This window comes from Tachypleus tridentatus, chromosome 7 (assembly GCF_004210375.1).
Source record: "Tachypleus tridentatus isolate NWPU-2018 chromosome 7, ASM421037v1, whole genome shotgun sequence".
Lineage (NCBI taxonomy): Eukaryota > Metazoa > Arthropoda > Merostomata > Xiphosura > Limulidae > Tachypleus > Tachypleus tridentatus.
The window spans coordinates 133,556,376-133,576,455 of NC_134831.1; the positions used below are offsets into that span (position 1 = coordinate 133,556,376).

General features: G+C 34.1%; 1 protein-coding gene across 1 annotated transcript in view; it reads left to right on the top strand.

The window, feature by feature from the left end:
• Positions 1–11,941, top strand: part of LOC143256638 (cyclic nucleotide-gated cation channel subunit A-like) — a 91,060-nt gene extending 79,119 nt beyond the window's left edge. The window contains exons 2-4 of the mRNA XM_076514113.1: positions 2,738–3,031; positions 3,606–3,911; positions 9,609–11,941. Coding sequence (XP_076370228.1) covers positions 2,738–3,031; positions 3,606–3,911; positions 9,609–10,408 — 1,400 coding nt within the window. The 3' untranslated portion in view covers positions 10,409–11,941. The remainder of the gene's footprint in view (positions 1–2,737; positions 3,032–3,605; positions 3,912–9,608) is intronic.
• Positions 11,942–20,080: the final 8,139 nt, after the last annotated feature.

Genomic DNA, 20,080 nt, shown 5'->3' on the forward strand with positions numbered 1-20,080 from the left:
ATTTATTAACACTCCTACGAAAAGTGGGGCCTAATAGGCCCCAGAGCAACTTAAAAGGTTATTAATATTAGGCTAATAATTTTGTATTTAAATGAAATTGCCATTTAAATCAATTAATGAATGGATTAACGAGATTCCTACTGTCTCTATCTACTATCTAGCGAAACCACAGCCAGGGGAACGGGCTTGGAGAAATCAGGACTAGAAACGTCTTTTCGTAGAAGTGTTAATTGCTTGTGTTGTAAAAGTACAGAAAATGGCCATTATTCCCGTCAAACTTTGTTTTTGTGACCTGCATAATGAAATTTAGAAATAAACCTATTTACAATGTAAAACGGCCAAATTTACACATTTTCATTTATATAAGGTTTGAATTAAACAACGTATGAATCAAGATTTTCATGTATTTGTACTAAAGCTATACAAAAATGTTTAGAAGTGAGTAGTTTCTCGAGATTTGCGACTGTAATATAAGTCATTTTCACGTATTAGTCCTCAAATATAATCTTCCATCATGTTTTCGTTATACGCTCCTGGGTAACAGTGTTCAAAGTCCAGTATATCTTGGTGGAAGCGCTCGCCTTGCTCCTCTGAGTATGCTCTCATGTTCTCTTTGAATTTATCAAGATGAGCATCAAAGATATGGACTTTCAGGGACATCCTGCAGCCCATTTTGCCGTAGTTATTCACAAGAGCCTCAACCAGTTCCATATAATTTTGTGTTTTGTGATTGCCCAAGAAGCCCCAAACCACTGCAACAAAACTGTCCCAAGCTTTTTTTCCTTCCTACTGAGCTTTTTGGGGAAGTCTGTGTACTTCAGGATCTTCTTTATTTGTGGTCCAAAAAAGACATCAGCTTTGACCTGTCCGACAGCTTAGGGAAGAAGTCTTGAAGGTACTTGAATGCAACATACCCCTTAACAAGAGTTGTAACAAACTGTTTCATAAGACCATATTTTATATTCAATGGTGAGAGCAACACCTTCTGGAGGTCCACTAGTGGCTCAAACCTGACATAGTGCCTCCCCTCAGAGACCTCGGTCCGTTGTGGCCAGTGCTTCATGTTGTAGTACACTGTGGTATCCTTGCTGTCCCAAAGACAAAGATAACAGGGAAACTTGGTAAAGCCTCCTTGGAAACCCATCAGGAATGCCACCATTTTGAAATCTCCGATACCCTCCCAACCATACTCATCATACTTCAAGACTTCTAGCAAGGTATTGAAGCTGTTGTATTCCTCTTTGAGGTGCACCAAATGAGCCAGGGGAAAACTTCTAGAACAGTCTAGAAAATTCTTGTAAGTTCTACAACATTATAGAAAGTTCTTGAAAATTCTTGTAAATTCGAGAAAATTCTCTATCAGCTACTTAACACTGAATCTACCTTGAATGTTCTAGAAAATGGGTAAATTTGAAAATGTCATTACCTTGGTCACAAAAGCAAAGTTTCAAGAGAAAAATAGGTATTTTCGATTTACTTTAGCCATAAGCAATTGGAAAATAACACTTTCTGCCCAGGAATTAGAAAAAGTAAAAATGTTGTTACATAATGTTGTGCTTTCAGAAACTGGCTTTCTTCTTCTCTAATTCTATCTCAGACTCTTCTACCAAGTGGTCGGCTTGAACAAGTAATGACTTCCTCGTTATAAAATGTTTTGGTTTTATGTTTGGTCTCATTTTGGAAAATAGAAAACTCAAAATTCTAATAACTGCAGGATAATATGGTGATCATACACTGACACAAAATGACGTCGATACATGCTTATTACAGAAATATACGTATCACTGACGTCGTTAACCTATCACGTTTTCACTGAAGGTACTTGCAACATTTTTCGATGAGATAAAATGAGTTACAATTTCGATGCTAGTAAAATCTAACCTAAACCTTATCCAGCTCGTATAAAGTTGTTTTCGTTATTCTTTAATACATTATGTTCAAAGTTATTAGCTTTAATAACGTAAGGCCGGACAAGCGTTAGAATAATATTGGTCATCTAGTTATAGGAAATTGGCAATTTAGTGAACGTACATCAAACTCTCTTTCAAGTAATTTTGAACATTAACCGATCTTTCTTAAAAGCAGTAAGAAGTCTTCATAAATGAATGCTTTCCTTGACTGAATGACATCTGATAATTCAGTAGATATAGATTGTAAACTAATTCCACACAGGAGCTGAACGGGTGATCCTTACATTTGACAATTTCTCTTTAGGGGCTCTATTATTTCTTTCAATAAAATTGTTCCTGTCACATTTACATTCTGTTGTTTCTCTCAGTAACTCTTTGTGTGTGTTTGTGTGTGTGTGTTATTTAAAATTATTTTATCTATTCAGCTTTCTATCTTTTAGGATAATATTTTCGTTAATATATTTCGATAATGTATTCGCAAAAATATATAGATGTATACATTCATTTTGTTCTTTATATTTAAGAATGTTAGTTAGAAAGACATAATAATCTTACCCCATACTATTTCGTCTTCTAAGTATATATTTTTGCGTTGCAAATATGAAAACCAGGATGTTTATATACCGAAATGTGTCATGTTTTAATTGATATAAAATACTTTTAAACCCCAGTTAATAATACGAAGACACAAAATATCGTTAATGGAAAAGTTGTTCACAACTTGTTTGAACATCATAATCTTACCCCATACTATTTCGTCTTCTAAGTTAAAACAGTAGTTCAGTTCACATCTATGAAAATTATTCCGATTTCATTATTTTTTCCAGCCAAACTGGATGCAGTCAAAATCTACATGCGCATGCGCAGAGTTCCTGACCACCTTCAAAATAAAGTAATCAAGTGGTTCGACTATTTATGGATGACACAAAAGTCGTCCGACGAAGAGAGGTCTGTTGGTTGCCTTCCAGACAAACTTAAAGCTGAAATAGCCATTCACGTGCATTTAGATACGCTTAAACGTGTGGAAATCTTTCAGAATACAGAGGCAGGGTTTCTCTGCGAGCTGGTGTTGAGATTAAGACCCGTGCTATTCAGTCCAGGAGACTACATATGTCGGAAAGGTAAGTCGTAATAAGTGATTAACTAAAAGTAATTTATTTTTATTTTAAAATCACAATGTAAATTAATTATTTACTATTAACTGAGAGATGACGAATGTCTTGGGTTGTTTTGCTTATATACACAAATATTTCATTTCATCTTTACAGCAGAACACAATAATTTTATATCAACATGGTAAATAAAACAGGTGGTAACGTTGTAGAAAAGTCCTTGTAACATCAGTTTGATTAAAAACCCCATAGGAATAGCCTGGTGAATCAACAGAGACGCACTACGTCTTATAATACAATACAGGGAAACCCGTTCTACAGGGGGAGTTTTTTAAAGTATTTATTTCCTTACAATTATTATTTAAAGATAAGCACAACGCTACAGAATGGGCTGATTGTTCTCTATCCATCACGGGTATCGAAACCCCGTTTTCACCATGTTAAGTCAGCAGATATATCGTTGTGCTGCTGGAAGGCGATAGATAGACAAATAATTGTATCAGTTGAGTGTGGAGATAGCTAGATAAATTCATCGGTTAAGTTTGACAAATCAACCTAATAAAACTCTTACTTCTATGATCAGGAGAAGTAGGAAAAGAAATGTTTATTGTCAACCATGGAAGACTTGAGGTTGTCACGGACAACGGCAAAACGGTACTGGCTACACTTCGTGCGGGAAGTTACTTTGGTGAAATAAGTATTCTGAACATGGGCACAGCTGGAAATCGCAGGACGGCTTCGGTACGCTCCGTCGGTTATTCGGACCTTTTCTGCCTATACAAACACGATATGTGGGACGTTCTCAAAGACTATCCAGCAGCTCGGGTCAGACTGGAAGCCATCGCTGTTAAAAGGTTAGAAAAATACAGAAAGGATCCTCTCAGAAAGAGTAAGTAATTTGTTTTCGCTTCGTTTTGTTTTCTTACAGAGAGTTTTCTATATCTTAGAACGAGACACAAAACCATGTTACTTGTTTATTCTCGTTAGCAACACTCTACAAAATATCACACGCTAAGTGAGTTGAGGTAAACAAAGGCAATTGTACATCCCACAAATATCTCGTTTATTTAAATCGTGGTTTCGTCAGTAAAAGGTTTTATCTCGTGCAAATTTACCAGTATTTGACTGAGTATAAAAAAACGTTTAAGGAAAAGTTTGATTAGATATTTTAATGATGAAGAATAAGTGGATGTTATTCTTTTAGAATTTCGTATATATAGACAAATAATTGTATCAGTTGAATGTGGAAATAGATAAATTCAACCTAATAAAGCTCTTACTTCTATAATCAGGAGAAGTAGGAAAAGAAATGTTTATTGTTAACCATGGAAGTACGCTATGTGCTTGTTAACACATTTAATAAATATCACAAAACTAACAACCTGCTAAAATAATTAAACAGCCACTAATTTTCAAACCATTCTTGCTAGGCGTGACATTAACGATGATTAGTGCTCTCGATTCGGTATCTGCGAATTGTGATTTCGAATCTCTGTCACCAAACATTCTTGCTATTTCTACCGTGAGGGCAATATAATATGACGATCAATCCCACTATTTGTTGGTAAAAGAACAGCCCAAAAGTTGGTGGTGTTCACTTAGATGCCTTCCGTCTGCTCTGTAACTGCTAACGGAGGGACGTTTGTTTGTTTGTTTGAATTTCGTGCAAAGCTATGCGAGGACTATCTGCGCTGGCCGTCCCTAATTTTGCAGTATTTTGCGTATTGCAGATACCAAAACTAGGTTTATCATTAGCTTCACATATTTATAAGTTGTCACAGAATGGTGTAACAAAAGTAGAGAGATCAGAATTGTTTGGTGCACAGAATGGTGTAACAAAAGTAGAGAGATCAGAATTGTTTGGTGCACAGAATGGTGTAACAAAAGTAGAGAGATCAGAATTGTTTGGTGCATTTTCACTGAAAAATGAGATGAGAAAGTAATAACTGTAATTTTATAATAAGCCAACGTCTTATGACAGTAATTATTTTATTTTAAGGGAATATTTTTATAGTATATATAATTTTTTTTTTTTACAACAAGCCGACCGTAAATAATAAAATTCTTTAATTTAAAGCTGAACAGTTGCAAGTAGATGCAGCAAAACTGAAACTAAATTTTGCTATAAAAATGATAAATAATCAGCTGACTTGTTTTATAATGCGGAACTTTCGACATTTTATTAGTTTCTTTGTTTTTTGTGTTGTTTTTGAATTTCCCGCAAAGTTACTCGAGAGCGATCTGCGCTAGCTGTCCCTAATTTAGCAGTGTAAGACTAGAAGGAAGGCAGCTAGTTAACACCACCTACTGGCAACTCTAGGGCTACTATTTTACAAACGAATAGTGAGATTCACTGTCATATTATAATGTCCCACATCTGAAAGGGCGAGCATGTTTTCTTTGACGGGGATTCGAACACGCGACCCTCAGATTACGACTCGTGTGCCTTAACCACCTAGCCATACCGGCCTCACTTAGAGACGTCTGGCACAGATAGTCATCGAATAACTCTGCGCGAAATCCAAAGTAATCAAGCAAATCATTCTTATTTTATTTGAACGTCACGTATTTAATAGACAAAAATATAAACCATAGCATATACACGTTTAGTATTCCAAAGAATACCAACTTGGTAAAATAACTAAACAGTCACTAAGTATTGAAACCACTCTCGCGTTATTTTAACTTCACAAATTATCCAGTAGTAAATATAAAGCACAATATAACCTCTGTTAAGTTGTGTTTTTTTTCAACAACGAACTTTGTGAGATGGTTAACAATGTAGTCAGTACTGTAAGACATGGCAACACACAGTGTGTGTGTCAGAATGCATAACAAACCAAGTTTCATTACATCTGTTTTTCTGTCTTGATTTTTCGTAAACATTACATTTTGGTTGGCGGTTGGTAGTGATGACTAGCTGCCTTCCCTCTAGTCTTACACTGCTAAATTAGGGACGGCGGACGCTCGTGTAGCTTTGCGCGAAATTCAAACCAAGTTATTTTTACAAGCATTATTCAAATACTGAAACAATATGTGCTTAGAACAGGAAATCACACGAATAACCAAATTCTTGCAGCGTATGTAATCGTACTTTTAAGTTAAAATATCGCAAATAAGGATAACACTGCAAGAGTAATAAAAAGTGTATTAAGTGTATGTGTAATATTCTGAAATAGGTGGAAACGCGTACTGGAAGAGAAATAAAATAAAAATGGACAATTTCTCATAAAAATACTCCATGTCTGTTTTCTCTTATATTTAGGGTTAAGAAGGTAGTGATAATGCATCTGACCTAGTTAAATATGAAAACTGATTAAAACAGTTAATGTTTATATTCAAACTGTAACTATCCGTCGGTTTATTCGTTTTGACGAGCTTGGTTAACACCACCAGAGACAACTTATGACATACAGATTTTTGATAGTTAAATACCACAGTTTGTGCTCTAACTGAAAATAATAGCTGATAAAACAAAGCCGAGGCTGATTTGTGTTTAACAGCGTACAAACTTTGTAAATATGCTCAATAACAAAAGAACGCTAAATGAAATCGTGAATGTCATCAGACATATAATTAACAAACAAGGGGAAGAAATAGCCTCATAGAGGTTCAAGACACTGTGATTCACAAGCTATAAACGTGGTAAATAAATGCAACTGTTTTAAAACATAAAGTAAAGCAATGTCTGTGTTTTTATTCTTTTATTCTTAGGTTATTTTTCAATTACATTATAAGTAACTATCTAATTAGTTACCTAGATTTTTTTTGTTTGAGACGAAAGACAGTTGCTATTCGAACATAATATACATAATTATGGAAAGAAAAAAAGGTAGTATATAACAATTGTGTTATTAAAAAACTATCTTGTTATTTCACATAATTATAAATTATTCAGTTATCACTTCGAACGTTCCTTCACTACAGCAAGTATAAAATACCAATATTTTTCTTTCTTTTATTCAATCCAGGATGTGCATCATTGATGATGGGTGTGGCAACAGTTTTATAGCATTAAAAGTGTAAAATCAATATTCGTCATTTTGACACACCATATATGACACTCAGATTAGTTTAACCATTACAGTGTTGTATTAGCGTATTCTCGTGTTTAAACGATACACAAAACTGGAACTTTAATTTTCATCTTGTTGCTGCGTATTCAGTTAAATAAGATTGGATTTTTTTTTTAACTTATTACAAGTTAAACAGATATATTAATTTTAATATATTATTACATTTTGCTTTCAAATCAAATACCAGAAATGGTAATTTTTTTATATTCGCAGTAAAGCTAGATACTCAAATTTAAATTATCTCTCAATATCACAGTAAACTTTTCAACTGGCTGAAAGAAAGAGATCCATTGTTTGTTTTTTATTGTGTGTTTGTTATATATTTTATGTATATTTGTTGTTATAATTTTTTGCGTGTTAAATTTTTATATGAATTAATTCTCTTCACAAAGTTGCAATGAACTTATTTGTTTGTTTGTTTGTTTGTTTGTTTTTGAATTTCGCGCAAAGCTACTCCAGGGCTATCTGCGCTAGCCGTCCCTAATTTAGCAGTGTAAGACTAGAGGAAAGACAGCTAGTCATCACCACCCACCGCCAACTCTTGGGCTACTCTTCTACCAACGAATAGTGGGATTCACCATCACATTATAACGCCCCCACGGCTAAAAAGGTGAGTTTGTTTGGTGAGATGGAGATGCGAACCTGTGACCCTCAGATTACGATTGTCGCACAAGTTTGCCTACTGCGGTATGTCCATGAATGAGCTAAAACTTGGTTTGCACGAAATAGATTGTATAACTTAACTAACGACAAAAGTACATAAGTAATAAAGAGACCATGGGAAAAAATATATACTTTTTGGTTTTGCAAAATACATTCAAATGTTTGTATGTTGTTTATTTATTTGTATAAAAGAGAAATTGTCAGCTATCCTGCTTAACGTTATTTTATTCCCCCCCTACTCTGAATTTACTTTTGCACTGTTAGGCCTATGTAGGCCAAGCGTGAGTCAGTAGTTAACATGGCGGATTGCACTGTTAGGCCTATGTAGGCCAAGCGTGAATCAGTAGTTAACATGGCGGATTAGTAATCGTTATCTTATTCGTTTGCGTTATCGCACTTTGCACTTTGTTGACCAAGATGCATTATAAATGTGACGATAAAAGAAACCCACCTAATTAGTGGCACGTACCGCCACTTCATAGGCTACCTTTGTCTGACCGGGTACTGAAACTCGGTTTATAGCAGTGTAAGTCTGCAGACATACCGCTGTGCCAGTGGGAATCAGAACACAGATAGCCCATTGTACAGCTTTCGAAGAATTAATCAACCAGTCTGTGTATTTATGCCGACAGGCATGGCCAGTTGGTTTGGGCGCTCTACTCGTAATCTGAGGGTTGCAGGTTCGAATACCCATCCCACTAAACATGCTCATCCTTTCTGTCCTGTGATCATTATAATGTGACGGTTAATTTATTGGTAAAAAATAAGCTCAAGAACTGGCCGTGGGTGATGATGACTCGCTGCCTTCCCTCTAGTCTTACACTGCTAAATTAGGGACGGCTACTGCAGATAGCCCTCGTGTAGCTTTGCGCGAAATTCAAAAAGAAAAAAAAAACCAACGACTCGCAAACATTTCTATAGTTAAGTAAGGACCGGATGTGATCAAATTGTGAGTTGTCTGGATTGTAAATCTGATAGTTCATCTTTCGCGCTCTGTTGCCACCAAAACTCGTTCCTCACTTTGAACCAGAGGTCATGCTTTAAAACTGTCGATCATATCCCATTACTCAATCAAAGAACAAATCAGAGCATTGACAATAGTGTTGTTCACTAGCTGTATTCCTTCTAGTCTATCAGTGTAAAATTAGAAGGTAGATTTTGAAAGTAAAAACAAATTAATAGACAGCATTAACTGAATCCAACTAAACACTAAAAGTATTAACAACTCGGCAGCATTAACTGAATATAAAACAAAAGCATTAACTAACAACTCGGCAGCATTAACTGAATCCAGCTAAACACTGAAAGTAACTGAAAACAAACACTGAAAGCAGCATTAACTGAATCCAACTAAACACTGAAAGTAAAAACAAATCGGCAGCATTAACTGAATCCAACTAAACACTGAAAGTATTAACAAATCGGCAGCATTGACTGAATCCAACTAAACACTGAAAGTATTAACAACTCGGCAGCATTAACTGAATCCAACTAAACACTGAAAGTATTAACAACTCGGCAGCATTAACCGAATCCAACTAAACACTGAAAGTATTAACAACTCGGCAGCATTAACCGAATCCAACTAAACACTGAAAGTATTAACAACTCGGCAGCATCTACTGAATCCAACTAAACACTGAAAGTATTAACAACTCGGCAGCATTAACCGAATCCAACTAAACACTGAAAGTATTAACAACTCGGCAGCATCAACTGAATCCAACTAAACACTGAAAGTATTAACAACTAGGCAGCATTAACCGAATCCAACTAAACACTGAAAGTATTAACAAATCAATTGGATGCATTAATTGAATACTTTAATCATACATTTTTTTTACTAGTTGCCATGGGAAGAAGTAGAAGCACCCCTGGGATGGTCGAGTCCTGCGGCAGAGTTTCCCTTGAAGAAATGCAAGTAGATCCACGTGATTCCTCCGCTTCTACGTCATACCTCCTAGCGGATGAAGTTCCTCAAAAGATGACCGAAGTAACTGCTCCTCCACGTGACGTCAGTTCAACTAACAAAGCTTGTAGCAGGAAAATAAATAATGGAGAAGCATATGACAAAACTTTTACCCAATATGAGTCCTTGGAGCCAATACCTTCAATTATGTATATTCCTGAGTCTCAGAGAACAGCTTCTAATTGTTCTTTTGCCATTGGTGATTCTAAAGATAAGAAACAAGGACTGGAAGGGATATCTCAGTCCAAATTATTTTGCCTCCGCCCAACCTCGCCCTATTTTTCCCAATCCCTGGCTTTTAACATGCTAAATGGATCTCCAATGACAAAGTGCTCAGTGCTTAGTTCCACTAGCACAGACCAAGTGTTCTTTGGCGGTCCTCAATTGCACTCGAACCGCCTTTGTGTTCCTTCGCCAGTTGCAGGAGGAAGTGAAGATACAAGTTCTATCAGCATCAATACCTCTCGTGAATACCATCAGGGCATGTTATTGTCAGAGATCAAGCGTCTCCGTGAACAACTGCTGACACTAGAAGCTGAGAACGCTTCAATGAGCAGGAAACATATTCAGCAACAGTGGGAAGTAGAGAACAAGCTTGCTGAAATAGAACTTCAAATCTGTAGCATCAGTAGCACTAGTGTTGAAGACAGCGAAAGAAACCAAGAATCTGCCATATAAACTGTGATAACGTATTTGATATTTTGCCCAAGCTTTTATAACGTATTACAAATGAGTATTTATATAATCCTCTGTAGGATTATACATTTTTAACCTAGTGTATGATCTAAAAAAATATTCGCATCACCACTAGAATACCAACCTCTGCTGACCTCATAGTTCATTATGTTTTACTTTCAAGGAAAAAATTGTTTTAGCCATAAGGTTAATGATAATTCTCGAGAAAATCATATGGTACTAAAATATTTTACCGTTTTTAAACAATTCCTTGTAAGTCATACATTTTCTAAACTTGTGTATGACGTATATGCGATACTATAAAAACTATTTTATGATATAGTAGAAGAAAAAAACAAACATACCTGACATCATTCGGTTGCATGTCGTTATATCTTTATCTTTTGTTTAATATTTTGATGTAACTATAGTTTATAACGGCTTACAGTAATATCTATAATAATGTAATAATATCATGCGGGCTTTGTATGATATCAAAAATGAAATTCTATTAAAACAAATTGCATTTCCTTTAGGGCACTAATGATTCAGAAACCGAACACACAATTCGAATATGGTGTTTTAACACGTACGTTATATTTCAGGTGTTCGATACAAAGATAAATAATATCTGAAGCAACTGATTAGGTGGAAAAAACATGTCATAGTATGTAAATAAAACCTCGTTTTCATCAAATTCCTGTAAGTTACGTATGATAATGTGTAATAAGAAAGCTAACAATTCTCCATATAAATACTGATTTATCTATTAATTTCTACTTTTTCTTGGGATCGAACAAGCAGTTGCTCGCCAGTACATATAAGATTTGTACTTTTAGTTGAGGGTGCGTCATAAGACTGAAAGCAATTCTATTACCCTGTTCAAACACCAGACAGAGCCATAGTAGAGATAAGGCTGTTAAGAGGTTGATCTTAGATCTAAGATATAGCCAAATTCTAGGGATATTTGATATGACCGTGAAGCTCTGTATCGCTTGATCAGTAGTTCGAAATTAGATATGGCTATAGTTGAATCTCACGGGTCTCTGATAAGTCGTTTAGCTCCTACACCGTTTGGTCAGTAGTTCGAAATTAGATATGGCTACAGTTGAATCCTACGGGTCTTTGATATGTCATTTAGCTCCAATACCGCTTGGTCAGTAGTTCGAGATTAATGATACCTATAACTACATCCCAGGGGTTTGTTTACCTGGCCGTTACTTAATGTATCGTATAACTTGCTATTCAGGTTGGAATTACAATACCAAGTCTCCAGCATGTTACTGAAGCCCTTGTCGGGCAAAAGTTAGCATTCGGTAACTCACAATCTATGTAACATATCAACAGATAACGACTCCAGGAACTTGGTAACAAATAAATTAGTATTTATTCTAGAAATGCTCCAGTTCTCCTTAACGTTTGCATTATACAATTATTACTCTTTACAAAGTTCACAAACATGTACATTCATAAAATTTATTCTACAAATTTTCATATTTGTTATTTTTACCTCTCAGAGCTTTGTCTCAATTTTTGTTTAATTTATAATGAATGCATAATTACATATATGATAATAATACGTTAATAACGTTAATCTAGTTATGATGAAGTCTTTCAAAAATCACTTGTAGTATAACTGACGTAAAATCACCTTTTTATCTGAGTTTTATTTCATTTCTCGTGTACCGAAATTTAATAATTTAACACTGATATAACAGTTGCCAGCATTGAAAATAATCGTAATCATGTTGTAAGCCCAAGTGAATATTAATAACCCATGTATTGTTTCTTTGTAAAACTTATTTCAGGTCTATTTTGTGAACTCCCATTTTTCGTGGAATTGTGTCTAATCTTTTATCTCCGTCTTATTTTAATTTTAACTACAGGATTTTTATAATTAAAAAATACTTATGTAACATAATATTAAACTGTACGAATAATTATATGTAAAATCGGCTCGTTTGGGTTGAGAAAATTTTTTTACGTAGAGGAGCGAACAACGTTTCGACCATCTTCGGTCATCGTCATTCGCTCCTCTACGTAAAAAATTTTCTCAACCCAAACGAGCCGTTTTTAGATATATATTTTTCTCTACAAGTGGGTTTTCTCGACATCACTGTACAAATAATTATTTTTGTTTATTCAAATACAAGTCACTAATGAGAAAGTCATATCTTTCGATTTTTTTAAATATGCTAAGCCTTGTCATGTGTAATAAATAGCTAAAATAAATTAAATAAATATCATAATGATTTGAGATTAAGTTATACATGATTGAATGAGAATCGAATGTACATCGTGTGTCTATATTTACATTTTTTATGTTTTTACTGAGAAATATAATTTTACTCTTCAGCTTGAGATTTGTAATTAGACAAATCAAAGTAACTGGAATGGAATTTCACTGTAAAAACAACAGTAAAGTTTATGTCTGGAATATTTTACATTTACAGAGAACATTGTTATATCTAATATTCAAGCTTCAAAAAAAATGAAAAAACAGCTACTCGACTTGGTATTTATTATGTTAAAAATTGTTTTACAAATCTAAACACATTTAAATTTACAATTCTTATTTCTCACCCATTATGATCAAGTAGGCAACAGTAAATTACCTCCAGAGACATTCGAGACAACGACAGGCACGTGCAAAACGTTACAAAATTTTGCTTTGCTTATTCGATAAGGTAAAACAAAACCAAGAATTTCCGTCATTCCTCTCTTATAACAATCACATCTTGGGAATTCTTTGTCATTTGAGACAGAAACTGCAAAACCATGTAAAATATTTTTATTCATACTCTGACGTCTTAAAAAGGTTGTAACTTTTCTTCTAAAAACATGCATAAGCTGACTGGAAAACAAAGCAAAACATATGAATTACTTGGTATTAGTTCAAAAAAGGCAAACAATTTGTGTGAGTACACTGAAATAAAATGTTTACAATAAAATCATTGTAAACACCAACGTCTTTTGTAAGATAGACCAAGTGAAATATTCCAGGCTAAAGTTTGCTCACTTTTTGTTCTTCTTAAACTGTGGTCCTCGGGTTTTGCCAGTAATATTTTAGAGGGACACTATAAATTAAAATCTTAAACTGTGGTCCTCGGGTTTTGCCAATAATATTTTAGAGGGACACTATAAATTAAAATTAGGGTAAGATGTTCTCTTTACTTCTTTTTCTATTATTATATCACAATATAACGTATTTAACTTGTTCTATTAACTTCTGGTAATCTAAGAATAAACGAAATTTTCTTCACATATGAAAATTAATTTAAAATGTCACAAAATATAATATTTGATAAACCAGAAGAGATCTTATGTTATAATAACTAAGGGAGATTTTTTTTTAAATTAATAATTATATATTTTTATTCCCAGGCTACTAATACAGTGGTTAAGACTAGTGTATGAGTTAAGCTTTCACAGTTTGTTAGGTGTGATGGATACAATGAATTAGATTTTGGGGTGCTCGAGACTGATATATACTATTAAGAAAGCTATCAGTGAAGATAAACAATTTATTTTATGAGTTTGAATGTTGGAGAATGAAATGGTGTCTATTGTAATTAAAGTAAAGGCAATAAAGAGAACTGTAGACTGTGGGAAATGACAGCAGGATTTATAGAAGAGCTTAAGGTTTTAGATACAAGGAATACATCAGCTAACAACGACTTTCAGAAAGTTAAAAAAGCACTAGTTAGGCTAAAGGTAGTGAATTTAACTGTAATGAACCTATTCTAATGAACAACGGACATCACCCTTTAGCTTGTTCTGATAATGAATTGTTGGAGGGAAGGAAAACCAAAATGACAGAGAAAGATGTGAATGATACGTTTAAGGAGGATACAGTTATAGGAGTTCTTTTATAAGACATGACGATAGAGTAGTGTGTGACTAAACAGGGAGAATAGGATTCAATTATGCTGTCCAGGAGCACTGGTAGAGGATATAACTGGCACAGCAAAATATATAATAAAGAAACTAGCAATAATACAGTAGTTGTTTTGTTTACATAGGGGCTAATAATATACGGAAAAGTAGGCCAGAGGAACTAATAGATACGTATAGGGAATTCATAAAGGCATTTAAAGAAAAGGGGCATAATTGCATCAAGGAATTAATTGTGTAGATAAAATTATAAATAGGACACTAGAGCCTGGCGGTAGACATAGGTTAATGTGTAAGGATGAGCAGATTGTCTGACTGGACTTGTGGGACTAGTTCAGTGGGATAATGGAGCTTTTTGGAATGAATGTTGTTGTTGTTTATTTGAATAGGGTAAGAGCTAGCTTGTTTGCGAGGGCTGTTAATTCAGTTGTAAGGAAAGTTTGAAAATAGGGAAGGCTTAATTTTTACTAGTGTAATGCTACAACTGTAAGAAATAAAATGGATGACTTTAGAGTTCTAGTAGGAGTAGAAAGTTTGGCATAATAGTAATAATGGAAGACGGTTTTGATGACAGAAATGTTTGTGAACAGAATGTTATAAGTTATTTAATAGAAAAAGGGTACTAAAGTGAGGGGACAGAATGGGTTTATATGTAACATGCGAATTAATCACGTTGAAGTTGAAGCTGTCACAGATAAGGACATCGAGTCCATTTGGGTTTCTATTAGCGGATATAAAGGAAAAGAGCTTTCAACAGGAATTTGTAACAGATCGTCAAATGATGGTGATTAAATTAATGAGACACATTACAAGGAAATTAAGATTTCCTCTGTTAATAAGATTATAATTATGGGTCCTTTTAATTTCAGGCATATAGATCGGGAAATGTTAGAGCCAAACCAAGAGAATGGTTTTTCAAAGTTGTTCAATATGGTTTTTTTTCTCCAATTGCTCAACAAACTTACTAGAAAAAGTGAAATTTTAGATTTATTGTTAATTTCTAATATAGAAATAGTTGAGAGAGTGGACGTTAGAGAACACCTAGGTACAAGTGATCGTTACTGTATTAAGCCTGATGTTTTGCTGCACATGGAAATTAGGAATAAAGATATTTTTGTAACAAATTCCAAAAACAGCAAATTTTGAAGGAATACAACAATAACTATGTGTTGAATTGAGCAGCTGAGTTATTTGGAAACATTGATCAAATGCGGAAAATTTTTAAATAATTTTATAAATAACTAAAAAACACATATTCCTTGTAGAAAAAAACATCTGACCGCATATAAACCATCAGGTTGGCCCACAAAAGGCCTAAAGGATCAAATTAAAGAAAAGTATGGCGAATTTAAGAAATTTAAACTAACTGATATGACAAGAAATTTAAAATATTATAGAGAAGCAAGAAAATTTGTCAAATAGGAAATTGGAACACCAAAAATATGTATGAAAATATAAAAAATAACATAAGGATTTATTTAAATACGTTAAGGGTACACAAAATATTAGGATGGGAGTAGCACCTTTGATAGATGATGAAAGAAGGTTAGTATTTGAAGATTATTAGATGGCTGAATTATTAAATTCTGGTTGTTCTTCAGTTTTATTAATGAACATTTAAGCAATATTCCTCTCTTTGAACAGTTAATAGATGGAAAAGGGATTGATTGAACAAGATGCCAACATTAACTCAGAGCTTATTAAAAAAATGTTGGAAATTTTAAAGGACGATAAGACTCCTGATCCAGATAATATTTCTCCAAGGGTTGTGAAAGAGGTTAAGGATTAGATGCGTGAGCCACTTACTACTATTTTTTTGTCAATTCTTGAATAGTGGGTGGGTAGTGCTAGAGGATTGAAAGTTGATTAATGTTACTCCTCTTTCCAAGGTAGGTGGTAAAAATTGTCTCAATAATTCGTGATGACGGGAAACCCACTTGAAGTAAAAGTATATCTCAAGACGGCTGATACGAGTATTAAAACTTTTATTAAAATAGAGAACAACGTTTCGACCTTCTATGTTTCAGGTCGAAACATAGGTCTCTACTTTATTTTGATAAAAGTTTTAATATCCATACTAGCTGTTTTGAGAAATTATTAACCTATTAGTCTTACACGAGTTGTGGAAGGGAAAAAAATTTGGTAAAAGATACTTTATAAAGTAATTTTAAAAGATTTAGATTATTATTGAATAACAAACGCGGTTTTACTAAGAAAAAATCTTGCCTTACAAATATTTTGACGTTCTTTGAAAATGTTACTGCTTATTTAGATGAGGGTAAGGGTCTTTATTTGGTATATCTGTATTTTCAGAAAACTAAAATGTTTGTAAAAAACTTGTCTCTGAAGGTGTTGGGAACAAACTAGCAAATTAGATAGAAGAGTGAATGGATTAAAGATGGTTGTTATATATAGAGTATCTCAGAGCTCAGTCCTAAAACCTTTGCTTTTTCTATTTACATCAGTGACATAGATGAAGGAAAAGTCAACACATGACATATTTTCTGATGATAAGGTCTTGAGTATTGCTGGATCTGAAGAAGATGCTGATGTTTTACAAAATGATTTAAATCATTTAGTAAGTTGGACAAATAAATGAAAGATAGGTTTTAATATTAATAAATACAAAATAATGCATATGGGTTATCATAATTTGAATTTTAAGTGTAGTTTGGATGGGAATAACCTTAACAGTGTTATGAAAGAAAGGATTCTTGGTAAAATGGATGATCATTCTCTTAAGCTGGTGGTAAGACAAATAGAATTTTAAGTTGTGCCTGAAGAAATACTTAAAACAAGCATAAAGAAGCGATAATCTCATTAATCAGGGCACATTTTGAGCACTGTGCTCGTCTTGGGCTTCTTTAGAAAACAGCACTTACTTGTTGGAAGGGGTTGACAGAGTGATACCAAGAGATATTTGGGATGGAAAGGTTAACATATGACAAGTGATACCAAGAGATATTCGGGATGGAAAGGTTAACATATGACAAGTGATACCAAGAGATATTCGGGATGGAAAGGTTAACATATGACAAGTGATACCAAGAGATATTCGGGATGGAAAGGTTAACATATGACAAGTGATACCAAGAGATATTTGGGATGGATAGGTTAACATATGACAAGTGATACCAAGAGATATTCGGGATGGAAAGGTTAACATATGACAAGAGGCAGAATTGATGATGTTCTTGCAACATCTTTTATCCCTATATAATGGTAGGACTGAACGAAACAAGTATAAATTTTGGAAGGGTAGCAGTCATCTTAGGCTATGACAGATTTATTTTTTTTCTAATAGGATGGCTGGCCTTTGGAAAGGGTTGCTTTCGGATGTTGTAGAGGCAGTAACTTTGAGTGAGTTTAATAGAAAGTTTGATAAATATATAAACAATACAGAAATATTAAATAAGTTATAATTTCATTTTATAAGTCATTGATTAAGCCACGTTTCGAGTATTGCGTTCAGTCTTGGCGCCTTTACTTCAGGAAGGACATTGAATTGCTGGAAAGGATTCAGTGGAGGATAACTAGAATTATACCTGGGATGGAAAGGTTGTCATACAAGAAAAGATCAAAGTCTCTGAAATTGTTTTCTCTTGAAAAAGGAGAATTAGAGGGATCTGATTGAGATGTTTAAGATTGTTAAGAGAATTAATAGTGTTGATACATCATCTTTTTTCATACTTATTAATGAGAATGGTAGAACTAAGTGGTACTAATATAAATTTTGACAGAAACAAGTCATCTTCAGCTAAGACAATTTAATGTTTTAAACAGGGTGGTTGGCCTTTGAGACAAGTTGCTTTCGGGTATTGTAGAGGCAGTAAATTTAAGTGAGTTTGAAAGAAAGTTTCATAAATATATAACTGATAACAGCTGAGTTTGAGGTTTTTTAAAAGAGTTTCACTTTAATTTTGTGGGTAGGACACCCGGGATGGACTAATAGATAGTTTTTTGTCCCTAAATATTATGTTATGTTGATAAAAACTTTCGATCTTTAAATTGAAATGAAAATGTCAAAATATGATTTCGACAAAATTATTTTTATATAGTTCTGAAGTTCAGACCTTTTAATCCCATACTAAAACAATTTGATTAAAAGCCGGAATTGTTTTTGCCTTGACACCATACCTGGGCTTTTACTGGCATAACAAAAGGCGGTTTCTGTATTGGTTTACAGCTCTTTTCGTGTGTAAGAAAGTTGTAATAAATAAAATAGTTGACAGTGACACTGTTATAACCACTCGTAAATTACCGTAATTTTTATAAATGTAATATAGATTAACTGTTCTTATATATATGTAAATATATTTTTATATATGCCTCTCCCTATTAGTACACAGGAAAGTCCGAAACTTATTAAGCTAAAAACCAGATTTTGACAACCGTAGTAGCCACAGCATAGATAACCCATTATGTAGTTTTGTGCTTGATACAAAGAAACTTGTATATTGGAAAATATATAAATTTAATATAGTTTATTTATGTTCAGTTTTAAAACGGTTTTTGTTATAACTTCTCTGTAAAACTGTTTCCTGAAGAATAACCTTCCAAGTCACGAAACCAGTTGAAGAAATTGATAAAGGAAATGAAAAAGAGATAAGTGTAGTATCTGAGTGTTTTGTTATTCGTAACCACAGGTAAGACTTATTTGCCCTTTGGTTATATATGTATGTATAGTATCAGGACGTTGTTGTTGTTTCGAATTAAGCGCAAGGCTACACAATGGGCTATTTGTGCTCTGCCCACCACGGGTATCGAAACCCGGTTTTTAGCGTTGTAAGTCCGCAGACATACCGCTGAGCCACTGAGGGGGGCTATATCAGGTCATCTCATAAGTAATGTCCAAAAATTTAAAACTGAAAGTGCATCATCATTTCTGTCTCTGTAGGAGGCTTTAATGATTAAAATATGTAGTAGGACGTGTATAAAAATGTTCAGATAAATAAAAGAAACTAACCCAACTCCACTTTTTCAGATCATAAATCAAATAAACCCTTATGAAGATGGATGTGTCTGAGGAGCACATTAGAAATATAATACTTTATGAGTTTAAAAAGGCAATAGTGTAGCGGAAACTACATGAAACATTCAAGGTGTTTATGATGCGGAGTCTCTCAAAGAAAGAAAATGTCGAAAGTGATTTCAGAAGTTCAGATCAGGTGACTACAGCTTAAGTGATGCGCCACGTTCAGGTTGTCCTGTTGAGTTTAATGACGACTTGCTACTGGCTGCACTTGATGAAGATTGTGCTGTAACAGTTGAAAAACTAGCATATAAGCTTAATTCAACCCATTCAACAGTTCACTGTCATCTGCCACAGCTTGGAAAGGTGTCAAAACTTGGAAAATGGGTTCCCCATAGTTTGAGAGAAGCCAATCTCAGGGCAAAAGTGGACATTTGCACTTCTCTGCACTCTCGTGAACGTAACTCACCTTTTTTAGGCATGTTAGTTTCTGTAAATGAGAAATGGATATTTCATAAAAATGTTAAGTGCCACAGACAATGTAAACTGGCTAAGGCACAGCCCATAATGGATCACCACCCTAGGAAAATTTGTTAAGCCTTTGGTGGGATATTGTTGGTGTGATCCACTTTGAGTTGCTGCCACTCAATGTAATGATTACATCAGACTTCTACTGTCAACAGTTAGAGCTCTTGAATGTTGCAATGAAAGAAAAGAGGCCTGTTTTGATCAATTGTAGAGGTGTTGTGTTACACCAAGATAATACACGGCCCCATACAGCAAGGATCACATCTGCAAAGATTGAAGAG